This window comes from Amblyomma americanum, chromosome 2 (assembly GCF_052857255.1).
Source record: "Amblyomma americanum isolate KBUSLIRL-KWMA chromosome 2, ASM5285725v1, whole genome shotgun sequence".
Taxonomy (NCBI): domain Eukaryota; kingdom Metazoa; phylum Arthropoda; class Arachnida; order Ixodida; family Ixodidae; genus Amblyomma; species Amblyomma americanum.
The window spans coordinates 106,851,492-106,867,804 of NC_135498.1; the positions used below are offsets into that span (position 1 = coordinate 106,851,492).

The 16,313-nt window shown below is 51.3% G+C and overlaps 1 protein-coding gene across 1 annotated transcript in view; it reads left to right on the forward strand.

Moving 5' to 3' along the window:
• Positions 1-948: 948 nt before the first annotated feature.
• Positions 949-16,313, forward strand: part of LOC144121734 (transmembrane protein 47) — a 112,606-nt gene continuing 97,241 nt past the window's right edge. The window contains exons 1-2 of the mRNA XM_077655100.1: positions 949-1,198; positions 4,040-4,105. Of these exons, the coding sequence (XP_077511226.1) occupies positions 4,058-4,105 (48 nt within the window). The 5' untranslated portion in view covers positions 949-1,198; positions 4,040-4,057. The remainder of the gene's footprint in view (positions 1,199-4,039; positions 4,106-16,313) is intronic.

Consider the following 16,313-nt stretch of genomic DNA (forward strand, 5'->3'; position numbering starts at 1 on the left):
AATATGTATTTCCAATATCTCGCTTAGGTCATTTAATGAAATACCTACATCTATAAAACAGCTTACATGCTCCACCCGCTGGTATACATCCCAGGTAAATCGGTGGTTACCTGGCGACCACCTGGTAACAGGAAATTAGTTCTTGAATGCATTCGTAAAATTTTGCTGCCGAGTGCACCGGCACAAACAGTATATGAAAGGAAGTGGTTTGTGTACTCTCTTGAGCCGAATTCATTTTTGCTCATGCAGCATTGAAGAGGTATTAAGGAAATCATGCTTCCAGAGGGAAAATAATTACAGTCACTTGGCTAGGGAAGTATTATTTTAGTTTTATGTCCCCCGGTACACTTGCTGATTTACGATACCTTAAACGTAAAATGTTAGCGGCACGAGAAACATACACCTCAACCAGCTGGTAATCTGTGTGTGTGTGTGGGGGGGGGGGGGGTGTATTTTAAGTCGTGTAACTTTGCTCATGCAGATCATTCGAATGAAGGGGGGCTTCACTGTAGGTTACTAGCTGCCTGCGTGTTGGCTTCCCTGCCTGACGCTGCAGCTGTGCTCTTTTAATTGGAATTCCAAGCAAACTTCTGCGTTCTTGAATGTTCAGCCTTTTACCACAGACAAAAATAAGAAATATTTCTTTCTTTTCTTGGCGAAGGCCAGGGCACACCTAGAACATACTAGAAGGATTGTACATCTGGAATGTCTACTCACCAATCGTCTGGCTACTTAGAAAATAACCAGACACATCCATTATCCGCAAAAGTTTCTAACCACCTCCTGTGTTTTTCGACAGCACCACAGCCTGAATATCTATGCCCGCAGATACGCCGCAGAACGCCCGGCGCTTTCAATCGCTGGCGACGTTTCTCCAGACCTGGCGGAGCCGCAGCAAACCAACATACTAGAACCGGCAACTATGTGCCCCTGCTCGCGCATGCGCTCTGCTTTCCGTCCGGCCGATCCCGTCGGTTGCGGAGCTCCGTGATGTGTCGGTCGGGGATGCGGGCTTCGCGTCTCGTCGGCCTTGTTCTTCGGCCAAATTGACGCCAGCGAAGCTGCGAAGCAAATCCCGGGAAGCATTACGCTCGTCGTGCTCTGGACGTCGTTCCAGGGTCACGCCGCGACGCGACGGACTTTCGCACGGTCAAGCTGGACTAACACCTAGGAAGCCCTGGCTTCTCCGCTACACCAGGTAAAAAGCGGTGGCGATAAGCCTGGCTCGCTCGACGCGGAAGCTCCCTTTCTCGGCGCCCCGCGGCCGGTGACAGTCGTGCGGACAGTCGCCCCTCGAGATCCCGCCTCGCCAGGCCGCGTGCATAGCGATGCAAGCAGCGAGATTTCGTGGTCCCAGGTTGCATGCTATCGATTCAGCGGGCCACTGGAGCCGTGCGTTACTTCGACTTAGGCTTATCCGTCGAGTTCGCGTCCCCCGACGGAAGTGCCGTTGCCAAATTTAGCGACAAGGAGGCTTTATATTCGGGGTGCCCAGACACCCCGATACGGTCGGTACACGGGCCCGCAGGCCGCTTTCGAGCGCTGCGCTGCTGCAACCGCCGGCCGACCTCGGGGTGTACGCTGCGAGCCAGCGTCGGACCGTCCCTGTATCGATTGTCTTACGCGAGTAATGTAAGCTCGGCGCCGAGATCCCCGGGCCAGCGATATCTCCGCTGCCCCTTTGCGTTCTGGCGTAATTTCTCCTCTTATCACGGCATCCTCCCGACTCTTTTCCGGTGCAGTGGCGAGCGCAGGCTACTTAGGCGGCGTCTCGTTGCGCTGACAAGCCGGCGCGACCTCAATCATAAAAGCATTGCGCTGTCAAACGGCCCGCACTTGTGGCGCTCGTTTTTGTGGGCGGAGCCGCACGCGCTGGGGAATGCCAGGGGGACCGTGACGCGCGCGTCAAGAGTGCTGTTCCGCTCGGCGGCTGAGAAAACAAAGTAGAAGTGGCTTAATCAGCTGTGAAGTTCACGCCTGAGGCGTAATGGGCTTTTTATGTAGTTTTGTTGCTTCTTTTTCTTAGTGCCAGTTGCGTGCTTACCGACCATCTTACTGTCGACTGTGGTTATTCGGAAGCCTGCAGTGTTATCGTTCACGAAGCGAGCAGTTTGATTACCGATAATAAGCTCTGTATGAAGCGGGCGCCGGCTGTCAGTCAAACTCGCGATCTAGCATGCCTCGTTGAAACCGGGATGCCTCGTATCGTGCCGGGCCAGTTCGTATCGTGGGGTGAGTTTTGTTGACGCTGGCGCAGTGTAGCGGGTAGCGTTTGCTGGAAGGAGCTGCAGTTCTTTCACAATGTATTTTTCCCCGGGCGGTAATAGAGGTGGTTGGCCTGTCTTCTCAGAACATCGCACCGTCGTTGTCAGTTTGCGCAGAATAATAGGTAGCATGTGCTCACGACAGCTGCACACCGTTCTCGCAGATTGGAGCGATTTAGTGCGTGCATCAGCGGGGCATTCCACCTTTTTATTTTGCTGTATCTCGAGTGGATGCACTGCAGGGCTCTTGAGGTTTTGCATTATGTTGTCAGCCTTCAAAGAGTGACTTCAGAATCGTTATGTATCTGTTGAGGCATGTGCATGAACTCAGAATTAAAGCAGGACCTCAGTATTCAGAAATTATCCTAATAGATGACAGCAGGTCATCAGCAGGTGTTTTCAGTTCATTGTGAGTGGCAAAGAAACGACAGAGCTTGCTACATTTAATGAAAGTGATTTGGATTGACTGCATTGCTGGGGAATTGCATTCCATAGTCTGTTTACCACAGCCTTAGCCGAAATTTTTTGTCTAGCACTGCATCTTAGACACTGGAATGTTGCTGTGAAACATGCTGCCCATCACATCATAAAATGCAGACTAATCTGCACATGTGCCCCATTCCTCTCATGACTGAATAAGCTGTAAATGGGAAATTGCATTGCCAGTCTGATCTTGAGTGCACCTAGATGATGTCTGGAGAAGCTGCAGGCATGCTCAGGCAGGAGTTGCCAGTTTCTAGGTAGCTTTTATGGCATTACACATAGGATAAAAGCTAGGTATTTTATTAAATACTCATGGGCAATTCTGAGATGAGTTCTCACATTATGGCATAGTAATTCTTAGTATATTAAAGGGCTCAGCTTCATTGTCATGATAGCCTATTTATGATTACGTAAATGATGCATGATTGTGATGTGTAGCATCACGCAGTATGCATATTCAAATATTCTAGCTTTGTTCTGTAGTGGTCTGGCTGATGAGACATACTGTACCATTGCCTGCACTGCATTATTTTGTAATGTTCTGTGTGTTTCACATTCTCTGGAGCAGTTCCAAGATATTCTAACTGCATCAAACATGAATTGCCATTCATTTATTCTTAGTACTGCAGCCAGTTTAGGTTGTGATGTTTGCCATTTGTGCAGATGTGTTAATATTCTTTCAAAGCTGTTTTCATGTAAGCTAGTTGCATTATTGTATTTATATTGAAATAAAATGCCATTGCTTCCAACTATGCTTTGCTAGACTTATCCTTTACTTGCCTAAAGATTTGCTCACTATTTGCCTTTATTGACAGGTTGCAAAAAAATCTTGTTTCCGAAGTAAGAGCTCAAAAGGATCTCTTAACAGTGCTGTTAAAGCAGAAACCATTGAATAGCAGCTGGTAACCATAGTGTGTTCCCGTGTTCAAAGATAAGTGCAGCTGTTAGTGTCAGCAGATATTTCAGAGGCTGATGCGGAAACTTTTTATGTTTGTGAAAGCTTTCTGCTTTGTGTGACAATAGATGTTACTACTCATATAAAAGCTGAATATTGAAAGGGAACCTCAAATACCTCCAATATTTTAGTACTCTGTCTCTTCTAGCCTTTGCAAAGAATCGTAAATTAACTGCAGAGTTAATTTATAACGGTATTATGTATATGTAATAGTGTTATGTCAAATGAGACCAGATCAGGACTTATTGCTTGCTGACTCATGCTGCAGTATTCTTCAGACAAAACTTATGATTGTCTGTTGCATAGCTATTCATTGTCTTCTTGCTTCATCCACCAGGAGAGTCAGGCCCCCGCAATGGCGCCGACGACGATTGAGACCGTCACGGTCGTCAGGCCGCTGAAGGTGAGTTGCCACCTGGATTTTTTGTATGTTCTCCTTTGAATTTTAGTGGAATTGCAAGGTATTTACTTCAAGACATCTCATCCTCAATACTTCAGTCACTACAATCTGGTTGCCTTGAGAAATAATTTTCAAGTTCATTGAAGCTTCTTTCATGATGCTGTTTGGGGTGTGGAAGGAAACTTTGCCACTTGTTATGGGGAGTCACAGTAGGACAGATCATTTTGTGCTTTTCAAGTTGATATTGGGGGCCATGTATTATTCATGACTGTGAGACATGCATAATTTGTGTGCTGACAGGGTATGCTGCTGAAGCCAGGTCGCACCACCATCTCACTAACAGGAACCCTAGGTTGTGAAGAAGCCACACTTTAAATAATGTTCTGGTGTAGTTTGAATGTGGAGGGAAACTTTCATGAATTTTGTTTGGCACTGTTCCATAGATCCGAAACATTTGGAGGGTCATTTCGGTTATCAAACGAGGGTATGATCAGTTGAGTTATTTCAGTTTCCTGTGTTAATATCCTTGTGTAAAATTCTGTTTGGTGTAGTGCGCTTTCAACTCCTGGAAGAAACATCTATGCAGTCATCGCTAGTAGCATTCCTTTCTCCTCATCACTCTTTTTTCACTCCCTTTTTCTGCTGGCAGTGGTAATTGCATGCAGTGGTACTGTGATGAAAGAAAGCATTAATTATTCAGCTTTTTTCTTCTTTCTTACGTTTGTAAAGCTGCCTTAGCTGAGCAGTCTGTTTGTACATTATCAATCAGCTCTAGTGAACATGCCTTGTTAAATTCCTGGCACTTAGTGAACGTTAATATGAAAAGGGTTAATTTTCTAGACATTTTTAAGACATAAGGCAGTTCAAATGGCACATTTCATTCAATAAGAGGCAAAGAGCGTTCTAGTGCTCACATCTTTCAGACTTGCATTGCATGTGCCTCTTCTGATTATGGTCCCAAGTCCAGTGGTTTGGCTCATCTGTCAGTTGCAGACATAAATTTCATGTAGCAAATCAGTGTTCATCAGCTGTCTACTTGCCTGATTTCATGTTATGTTGCAGTAGTAATTTTCTTTTTATGCTCTGTCTGCATTTTGTTTATGATGTACACAAGAAAGGTTTCAGAGAAGGGTTGTGCACGGGGCATATTTTCTGTACTTTTTAAAATTCATGTGTCGTGTGAACGTCTGAGAAAGGTAAACTGTCATCTTTGCTAGTATAATGTCGATAGTGGGTGGCAAATGAAGATGATTTTTACTTCAGGTGATTTAGCTCAATGAGTTTCTAATATTCTGATTTTTGAAGATAAGGCAAAAGTGGTGTGTTATCATTTAGAAAGAGTTCCCTAATATGTAACCTTCCTCTTGCATGTTATTAAGGCTTTTTGGCTTTTTTTATACCTGGCTCTAGTTGTTGATTAGTACTCTGTGCACCCATTGGTTGCTGGCAGCGGTGGTTTGATACCTATTCACCGTCCGAAATTTTTGAAAGCCTACTGGCGCATGCACTCCGGTAAAGGATAGTTAGTGGTACTGGAAATGGCGTGCCTGAAAGGACAACGCGCTGTCAAGGGCTACTGTGTGTCCTTCATTTAGTGCTGTAACTGCGCTCCTGAAGTCAAATGCGTCAGAACAATCCGCATTACTGCACCAATGCTATGTAAGCAAAGGAATGTTTGCAAGCATATATCATTGCGGAACTGTTGAAAGTCACTGCAGTTAGTCTGACTGCTTATTTCGAGAGAACTTCAACCCCCTTTGCTTTCAACCAAGTGCACCGCTTAGTCGAAAAGTTTCTTGCACTAAACTCATGGCTACTTTTTGTTGATATGTGGTTATCAGTAACGTTTCCTGCATTAATCACTATATATTGATTCAGATGTGATTCACAGCAAGGATCCCAGAATTGGACACACAAAGGCAACAACTCCTTATTAATATGGTCAAATGTGCATAGACTTGTAATAAGTAATGACAGCTGTGTTACAATGTGTCAATGTCAGGGAATGGAATTCCTCCGTCTTCTTGGAGCGAGCTTGTGCTGTGATAGTCTGGCCCAGGCTGCCATGGCTGTGTCAGTTATTACAAGGCATGGGCAAGTGTCCCAATTTTAATTGGCCTCCCTCTCCCTCCGGCTTTTTATAGATCTGTGGAGGGTGAACAGGGAGAAGATGATGCATGAATGCGTTTCGCGGCCGCGGCTTTCGTCTCGAATGCGGCTGGCGGGGAGCATGGTAATTTTTGAGAGCCGCCTTGTCAAATCGAAAACGAGGGCACCTGGCCATCTTCACGCAATGTCGCACGCACGACCGGCCGGTCGCTCGGTCGGTCGCTGCACTGCCAAGTGACCTCTCTCGTGCGGTGCGACTGCGGTCGGCTTTCTCTTCTTCGCCGCCGTCGGCGACCTGGAAAAGTCGCGACCTTCCTGCAATGGAGGGGCCCGCCGTCGGACACAAGCGCGCTCGTTCCCTCTTCTCTTGTTCGTTCCTCAGCCCTGCGTGACAGACTCCTCCGACCCGACGCACTGGCGTCTTCTTTTCATCACCGCTTGGGCGCCTTCGTGGGGCTCTGCATTTTTCGTCGTCAGTCTCGCGTGATTCTTTTAGCGTTTTATGTTTGCTGGGTCCCTTGGTTTCCTATACGTTGTTTCTGAACTTGATGTATTTTTTTCATTTTCTTGTTTTTTTTCTCTCTTTTTGTTTTTCAGCGTTGCATGTTCGTTCAAGAACTCTGAGGTCCCTTTCGTGCCTTCGACGTTCCCCGTTTCTAATAGCCTCCTTCCTTCTTTGCTCTGTTTGGTGCCATCTAGTTCGGCCTGTTTGTGTTTTCTTCGACTGAAGCACGCGAGCCCTAGTCTTGACCGCGGTCCAAAGGGCTAGCTTTGAACCCTAGCTTTTGAGGCTCTTCTCCACTGCTCCCTAAAGCTTCCTTTACTCCCTTTAGTTTTACCCACCCGGAGAGAGGGCGAGAGTGTCAGCCGCTCTCTGATCGGCGGGTAGGGCGGTCCCTGGTCGGCCCTTTAAAAGGTCAAACGGCGAAACGGAGAGTGACCGGGGGTGGTGGTGCCGGCGGCGACTGCAGATGGCGCAGTTGCAGCACGCCGCGTTGTCGCTTTCCCCTCCCCCCTCCTTGCTACCATAAGCTGCGCACTAAATGTGGGGGCAGGCCCCGGGTTGCGTCGCGGATTGGTTTTTAGCGGCGCGGCTTGTCCGCTTGGCCTTGACTTTTGGCTGGAGAGAAGAGCGTTTATCGCGGCTGATCTGCGCGTTACGAACCGAGGCGATGTGGACGGAAATATTAATCCGTTCGTTGCCCGCGTGTTTTGCTTGTACAAGAGCTTCGCGGAGGAGGAGGTAACCTTACTTGGATGCCAGACCGTGCCGTGCGGAAGCCACTGGCAAAAGCGCTGTTTCCATGGCGTTTTCGTCGTGTCTTCGTTTTCCTGGCTTCAGCGCGTGCACCCAAAGCTGCTAGGTGAAGAAAGCCGGAGGTTGTCAACACGTATTTATCTCACTCTGCTGATGCAGCCGATTACGCAGTCTCCGCGATGTCGATAAAGTTTAATGGGCATAAGTTGAAATAAAGTTGAACAAAGTTTAAACATTTCGTCGCGCTTTTCTCACTGCGTCAATGGAACAAAGGTTGCCTTTCCGTAATCCGTAATTACTTGCTTTATCTGGCTCGTGTGCGTCGTATTTGAGTCTTTTTCTTTTCTCGTAAACTTCTCTCGCGTCCATCCAAAGTTCGTCATCGAAAGCCACGAATGCCACAGGATAGTGCCAAGCGAGCGGCAAGGGAGCTTTGCAAGTGGAGATGCTAATGGTATGGAGCTAAGGAGACAAGTGTGTTCAGACAAACTAATGCCCATTTGTGGCGTTGGGTTCCGTTTTTTCTGTTCCTCTCTTTCTTTTTTTTCTGTGGGGAGATGGCGGACAAAAACCGCACAAGGCAGTAAGTTATGCTAGAAGGTGACGTTTCGGCTTACAATACGCGGTCCTTGCTGTCAACGAGCCGTATTGATCACTACATTGCGAACATGACCCCCGTGCTGGATCCTAAACGTCATCTTTTGACGATGCTCGTGGCTGTCTTTCTTTTTTTTCTCAGCTTATGCCGCCTGTGAGGCTGGATTCATGTCAACCTGAAATTCATTTTCTTTTTTTTTTTAGAATCGGGAGGGATTTTGCTTCATCTGCGTGTAACGCACCCATCACTGCATAGCCCGCCAACTTTTTTTTCTGCCCCCTTTAACGTGGCCAGCTGCGGTAGCGAAAAAAAAATGCAGATAAAGTGAACTTCCAGCGTTCGAACAGTTCCAGCAGGTCACCTTCCCATTACTGCTAGCACCGTACTGCTAAAAGGCCTCTCCGTTCTACGGCGGGAACTTTCTGCGGCGGTCCCTCTTGGAGCGGATGTCTATAGCTACCGGCAGGCAGTTCCTGAAATCTCATCACGTCTTCCGTCTTGGGGCGGATAAGACCTTTCGCTGCGCGTGGCCCAGGTCGCTTGCCTTACCGCGTGCCTCTTTCCCTTGCACCCTCTTTTCTGTCTCTTTCTCCCCTAAGTCGTTTTCTCTTCCACTCTCCCGTTTTACGTCTGCTATTTCTCGATCTGGGGATGTTTGCCGTTCGGGCGGCTCCGGCCGGCGCTCGGTGCTTGCTGGAGCTGTTCTCTCGGTGCTCTGCGCGCTTGCTTGCTGGCGAAACGGGTGTTTCGCCCGAGGAGCGTGGCGTACGTGTGCCCGTCGTATACGCATACGCTGGCTGCCACGGCGTTCGTTACTTTACCGTCCCCGTCCCCTTTTTTAATCTTATATATATATCTCTCCTCAGCGGGGCCCAGCCTGTCGTCCTCGCTCGCGGTCCTCACACTCGGCCCGCCCCCGTCCGTGCGCCCTCGTTCTGTGAAGAATCTCGCAGGCGGCATTGTGCCCGCACGCAACGCGGCGACAGCGCTTCTTTGCTCGCATGCCGACGCTCATTTTCACGGCTGCCGCGGAACGAAAAGCGCTCCCCCCCCCCCCCCCCCCTCCCCCTCTCCGGAGTTTTCATAATGTACGCACGCAAGCGCGCCGTTTTGCTGCGCGCTCTGCTCCGCCGTCGTAGCGCAAGCGCGCGTGTCGGCTTCTCCGGGGCAGACGGCATCGCTTTGCGGGCGCCCCGGTGTGTGTGTGTTTGTGTTTGTCTGCGTGCATACGTGCGCGCCCGTCTCCTCTAGGAGCACTTTCTTCTTTTTTTCTTTTCTGCCGGCGAACCCCTTTCGTCGTACTACGCGTGTGCGTAAGCTTACCGCGTGTGCGATGGGGCGCGCCCCTGGAATCATCCTCTGCGCCTCGCTCCGTCTGCTGCTCGGCATTTTTCGGGAGGCGCGCGCGAGCTATCGAATTACGAAGGAACGCGCGCACGCGCTGCCGTCGTTGTTGTCGACTTTCGTCTTGGCCGTGGCTTTTTGCGGGATACCTTTCTTCTTCGTCCTTGCAGTGCTTGCGCGCGCATCCGGTAACTCTTCGCCGGGAGATTCACGCCGGCCCTGTGTGCGGCAAATGATGGGTCGTCGCGTTGCAGCCACCGGCCGCGGGCCGTACGTGTAACACTGGCCCGAGGTAGTAGGTGCATTTAACGCCCACATCAGCGCGATTTTTTTAGTCCTCGTGGTGATGTATAATATTATTAGTATTGTTAATAATAATAATAATAATAATAATAATAATAATAATAATAATAATAATTGGTTTTTGGGGAAAGGAAATGGCGCAGTATCTGTCTCATGTGCCGTTCGACACCTGAACCGCGCCGTAAGGGAAGGGATAAAGGAGGGAGTGAAAGAGGAAAGGAAGAGGTGCCATAGTGGAGGGCTCCGGGGATAATTTCGACCACCTGGGGATCTTTAACGTGCACTGACATCGCACAGCACACGGGACGCCTTAGTGTTTTGCCTCCATAAAAACGCAGCCGCCGCGGTCGGTTTCGAACCCGGGAACTCCGGATCAGTGGCGTCCTCACCACTGAGCCACCGCGGCGGGTGATGTATAGACGGTTGTTCTGGTTCGGAGCTGGAACCCTCGACTACCGCCTCTAGTCCATAGCGGTCCTTTTTTTTTTTCACACGCGTTAGAGGACCCACTAATCGCAGCGCTGGCATACAAGGACACAGAGAGGACACACACATACAACTGCTCAATTGTATGTGTGTGTCCTCTTTGTGTCCTTGCCTGCCAGCGCTGCGATTCCATGATGTTCGACAACTACCAACTAGCCCCGAAACATAGCCTGCATATCCACTGTTAAGCTTTACATATGACTGCAGGAATACTACAAAAACTGGGCGTAGTGGAATTAGCCGCGTCATCGGGTTCCCCGTGTTCAGCTTGGAACGGAAGTCTTCCGCCTTTTTGAAACTGTGGCAACAAGTACTTGTATGGTCCCTGGTGTAGTTAACAGTTACTTTTTTCTGCTAGTCTGCCCATGTATCTTTACGTGAATGAGTTAATGAACCAACCCCCCCCCCCCCCCCCCCCCCCCCTTCGGAGCTCCTTCCGGAGGTGGCTGAAGGGTATAGGCGGGAACAGCTGGAAGGCTCGTGTGCGCCCGGCATCAGTGTCACGTAAGGCGCTGTTAAACTCTCGGGGCTTCGTGTTTGATGAGACCTGGCAGTAACTGGATCTACTGCACATGACTGGCCTTCCCCAACGCTGCTGGGCAGAGCTTCGCCCGTCGCTGGTGTAAATGCGCGCCCGTCGCTCGGCGTTGGAGGAGCGAGACAACAGAAGAGCCCAACCGGCCGGCTCTTTTGTCTTCCCAGCTGGGCCAGCTTGTTTGGGGGGCACGCACACGGTGCACCTCGCGCGCTGCGTCGGGGCGGAGCGGATGGGCTTGCGAGCCGCGCCGAGGCGCTGGGAGGGCTGTGGTGGTGGCGGCACAGGTTGCGTTAGTTGAAGAAGGAGAGGTGGAGGGAGAGGGCGTTTAAAGAAACAAAGCCATTCCTGCTCAGCGAGAGCGGACCAAACCGGAGCGCGTTGCCTGCCGCTGCCAGCCGGTTCGGTACCGAAGTTTGCGCGGCGCGAAGGGAAAGAGAGTGTACAGGTTAAGGGAGGAGGCCGAGCATAAATTGAACTACGAGACACACAAAGGCTGCGCCAAGGCGTGGTGCGCGCAGCCGCCTGGTTCGATGTACATCTTGAGTCTTATTTTTTCATTTCTTAGACGATGTTATCGGCAAGGCCTGGCCTTTATCGTCACCCGAGCGATCGGAGGGGGGCGCTGGCGGCGGGTTTCCGAAGCGATCGCTTCTTTGTTTCGGCCGCGGCCGGGTCGTTTTTGCGCGGCGTGGCCCGCGCGTGCGTGTATACTCACAGGCGCCTGTTGTTTATCAGTTTTTATTGGCAGTGAAGTCTCGCGCTCATCCTATATAGACGGGGGGGGGGGGGGGCTGGGCTGTTGCAAAGCTTGGCGTCGATGCAGTTAACGGTTGAACACGGGCCGAGGCAACGCTGACGCGCATCCCCTTGTCTGAAGGCTGTTACGTATAGTCGGTAACAGCACAGCACGTGTGTGTACAGGTTCGAGGGATGCGAGAAGTGTGCGCTTGGCTGGCGCTTGTGAACGGAATTTTGTTACCTCTGCACAAACCACCAGGAGGTGTTAAAGGAGCTGCGCTTAGAGGAAAAAAATATCTGAAGAAACGAGAACAAAATATTGTGCACTTGTCGCTTATCTCTCGCAAACATTTCAATAGACGGCTTATGGACTCTTCATACACAGTGTATTGAATTTTTGTAAGAGATACCTGGTGAATCTGATAACTCGTTTATGAAGCGTGCCCTGTTATCGGTTGGGTCGACCGGTACAGGCGGCACCGTTAAGGACGTGGCTCGTGTGAGGGCTACAGGGGTCCGATTGTGTCAGCTCTTTCGTTACGCCGCCGCGGTGGCACAGTGGTCATGGCGTTCTGCTGCTGACATGAAAGACGCGGGTTCGATCCCCATTTCGCATTTCAGCAGAAGCGAAATTCCGGAGGGCCGTGTACTTTGCGATGTCAGTGCGATGTAAAGGATCCTTGGTGTTCGAAATTATTCCGGAGCCTTCTACTGTGGCATCCCTCATAGCCTTGGTCGCTTTTGGGCGTTAAACCCCCATAACCACCATGAACCGTACAGGTAACGGTTCTGCGTGCTGATCCGGCCACGCCAGAAGCGTCCGCGGCGCGCGCTTTGTCGTGACCTGTCAGCGCGTACGCGCCCTGTTGCGCATGCGTCTGACGTTTCGGAGAATCTGCAGCGCGTACTCCGCAATCGCGTGTCGTGAAACGGGGTCCCGCCCTGCCGGAGCTTCACCGAATGTGGCACGGAGTGCGGCACCTGGCGTGCTGCTCGCCTAGGGCGGGGTTCGGCTGGCTAACACGTCGCCCGTGCTGCCTGCTCCGCATTCTCTCCCGTGGACTCTTCTGAAGCTGCGCAGTAGGAAACTGCGCCAAGGCATCCGGGCACCGAAATGGAGGAACAAAAATGCTTGACAGACGCTCTGAGGTGATCGTCCCAGGGGGACACTGGGGGCTGTTCGATCCAATTCCATTCAGCTGGACTGTTAGGTCTTTCTCATTTATGAATATCTCTACCTCTCCCACCCGCGTTAGGTTTAAATTCGTAACGTAGATGACGGCGTCGAGTGCATTAGATACTCCGTGATCGCCAATGGATGGCGACGAGGCCCATCCTCGGAGATTCCCAAACAAAAGAAGTGCTGGCCGCCGTCGGAGTTTGCTTGTGAAAACGGCCTGTGGCAGCGATACGTGTATTTCAGACCATTGATATATTCCTGCTTATAAATCTTCGTTCAAGTAACTTTTTTTTTTACTGAACAGGGTGAATAATTTCGACGATTCTTACAGCAGGGCGAATGCCTCTCTCATGAGCCCTAGTTGACCTTAACCCCGCTAATTTCCTGGTCTCATCCGGCCACCTCACTCCCCCCCCCCCCCCCCCCCCCTGTTACGTTTGTTTTGATTGGAATGCACTCCGATTACTTGCACCAGCATCGGTAATCTTACCTTTCGTTAACCGTCATTACCATTAACTCGCATTTGTTCCCCTGATCCACTGTGCTCTTCCTAGGAAGAGACAGCTGTCTTTTTACGATTATCCCAATCGCTTTTATCTCCATAACTCGCGCCGCCGAGGTGGCTCAGTAGTTATGGCGCTAGGCTGCTGACCCAAAGGACGCGGGCTCGATCCCCGCCGCGGCGGTCGAACTTCGATGGAGGCGAAATTCTAGAGGCCCGTGTGCTGTGCGATGTCAGTGCACGTTAAAGAGCCCCACGTGGTCGAAATTTCCGGAGACCTTCACTACGTCGTCCCTCAAAGCCTGAGTTGCTTTGGGACGTTAAACCTCACAAACCAGTTTCCATAACTCTCTTTTCTGTTCGGAATTTTACTTCAAGCCTCTTCGTTAGCCCCTGAGCGTCAGCCGCATAGGTGAACACTTTAAAGAAACGGCTGTTTTACACACTACCCTCATAAGGAATACTGGCAAGTTGCTCTTCATGACCTGAGCGTACCTGCAAGATGTGGCATTGCACCCCATTACTCTCTTAGTTATTTCACTGTCGTAGCCTGGAACTGCAGTCACTGCCTGCCTTAGGATTCGATATTCCGCTTCAAAATGCGTGGCCAGTAGAAATTCGGACAGGTGCGCATTCGAAGAGATGCAAGTCGCGTTCAAAGCGAAACGGTAGAGTTCCACATAGGCACGACATGAATATGCGTGTTCGCCGTCGGGCATCGCTCGGGGCATGCAAGGCTTGGGCAGGAACGTATTAGTTTTTTTTTTTTTTCGCCGAGCCAGTTGCATCGGGGACAGTTCAGATGTCGGTTATGTCAGGGTACGGCAGATCTCTCACACATTGTATGCACCTCTCCTGAAACACACGACATACACAACGAAACTAGGACAGAGGATCTTTGGGAAACTCTAATCCAGAGCTCAGACTCTGAGACTCAGCTGAGAATCGTCCGACTGGACGGAAACGGCAGTTCGGTCCAAGGACTCCAGGCCGTCGTCTGGGCCGAAGCCAGTCCTGTATATGTCGGAAAATAGTTACCTACTACCACTACTACTAGTTGGCTAAGTGTGTCCGGTAGGTATATAGGTTGGTAGTAGGATGAGGTCCAAGAAGAGGCCCGTCGTGCGTACCACTAGAGTATCCCGGGTGAGGATGAAGCGAGACACATTTGTGAATCGGAACGTCCTTGATGGCCGTGACGTTTTAGAAGTTCACTTGCTTCGCCGGCTAGATTTGGTGGAAGTGAACCCTATGAAAGGATTTTAAATTGTGAGACTACTTACGCCTGTATTCTTCACCGCGCTTTCTATGCGTGGAAACACCGCGCTTTCTATGCGTGGAAAGCGACAGACTGTGCGACAATGCGCGAGACGTGTTTTGAGCTTGCGAAAATTGTCAACCTGAATGTTAAAGGCTGAGCGCGGGAAAAATAAAAAAAAATTGGCAGACGATTACGATAGCCGGTTTTGGTTTTTGGGGAAAGGAAATGGCGCAGTATCTATCTCACATCTCAGCGGACACCTGAACCACGCCGTAAGGGAAGGGATAAAGGAGGGAGTGAAAGAAGAAAGGAAGGAAGAGGTGCCGTAGTGGAGGGCTCCGGAACAATTTCGACCACCTGGGGATCTTTAACGTGCGCTGACATCGTACTGCACACGGCCGCCTTTTGAGTTTCGCCTCCATTGAAACGCGGCCGCCGCGGTCGGGTTCGAACCCGGGAACTCCGGACCAGTCGACAGGATCTTCCCATTGTCCATTCCGGTTGTCGATTCCCCCTCTCTCGCCATGGCAGGTGGCGTCTCGCTCTGCTACTACCTGCCACGGTTGTCGGGTGGCTTGTTATGCCGACTACGCCGGCGGCTCAGTGGAAGCTGCGCCTTTAAATTAGTTGACGAGGGAGCGCTACTCAATTTTTCCACCGCATACGCAATCTTTCTCCGTCCACACAGCCCGTTGTGTCTGGGCGTCTCGCGCACGAACGCGTGCTGTTACGCAACACCTGTGGCGGCGTTGGGACAGAGTGCACGCTTCGCTGCGCGCACGTCGCATCCGAGCCGGGCTCGCGGGCGGCAGCGTGGGAAAGATAAGAGGCGCTCCTCTCGCTGTATGAGGGGCTGACGGTAGGTAGAGAGAGAGAGAGATGGATGTTCTTGGGGAAAGGAATAAGAAATTGGGGGGAGCACGACGCGTGCGGTAATTTCTCTCTTTCAGGTGAGGAAATGGTCGTTGCGCCGCGCAGGGGGAGGGTAGGAGGAACAGGATAGTGGGAGAAAGTAGAGCTCGCAGATGCGCAGTCGCGATTCCCGTCTTCGCGTATTCGGGCCGGGAGGGGGAGGCCGCGCCAAGAGCAGAGCGCCGATGCGCACTCGACTGGGAGACAGAGCCGACTGAGAGAGCGAGGGGCGTGGTTTGGAAGCGCGCGGACCGCAGGGAGGCGCAGGTCTCTCGGCCAATAGGGAGGTGGCTGGATGTGCGCGTGAATGCCGGCAAGCGGCGTGTTTACCGAGCATGGAATGCGGGGCAGCAGGCCTGAGTCGATAATCTTGGTACACAGTTACCGTTACCCATCACCATCTGACGTAACTGTGCGGCACTTCAAAAGGTGCGGTTTGTAGGGGATATCCGCCAGGGAGGGGGAGGTTAAAACCGCTCCAGCAGTTGGGCATCTCGTACATATTGGAGCAGAGCCCCGAAGGCGCGTCGCGTTTTCTCGCGCGGGCCGGCTGGGAAAAGCAGTTGTTGTGCGCTCTCGCAGGGTAGGGCCAGGCGTCTGTAGCTTGCCTCCAGCACTTCTCTGTGCTTCTTGAGGGCAGGACACTTTGAGAGGAGGTGATCGAGCGTTTCCACTTCTCCACAGTCTTTGCACATGGGGCTGGCTGCGCCTCGTAGACGATGCATGCGCTCGGCTGTCCACACGCAGCCTATGCGCATCCTAAGGAGGGTGGTCCGGTCAATGAGATCGAAGTCACGGGAGCTTATGGGCTTCGGTGCTTTGCCTGCGGCTACTCTGGCATCCGGGTGTTGTGCGACGATGCGGGCTTTGATGTTGTGCCGGGCCACATCGAGGGGGGATATTGCAGTGCACTCCGGTGTGCCGTCGGCGTGAGCTTGCTTGGCCAGTTGGTCAGCCTGCTCGTTGCCGCTGATTCCGACGT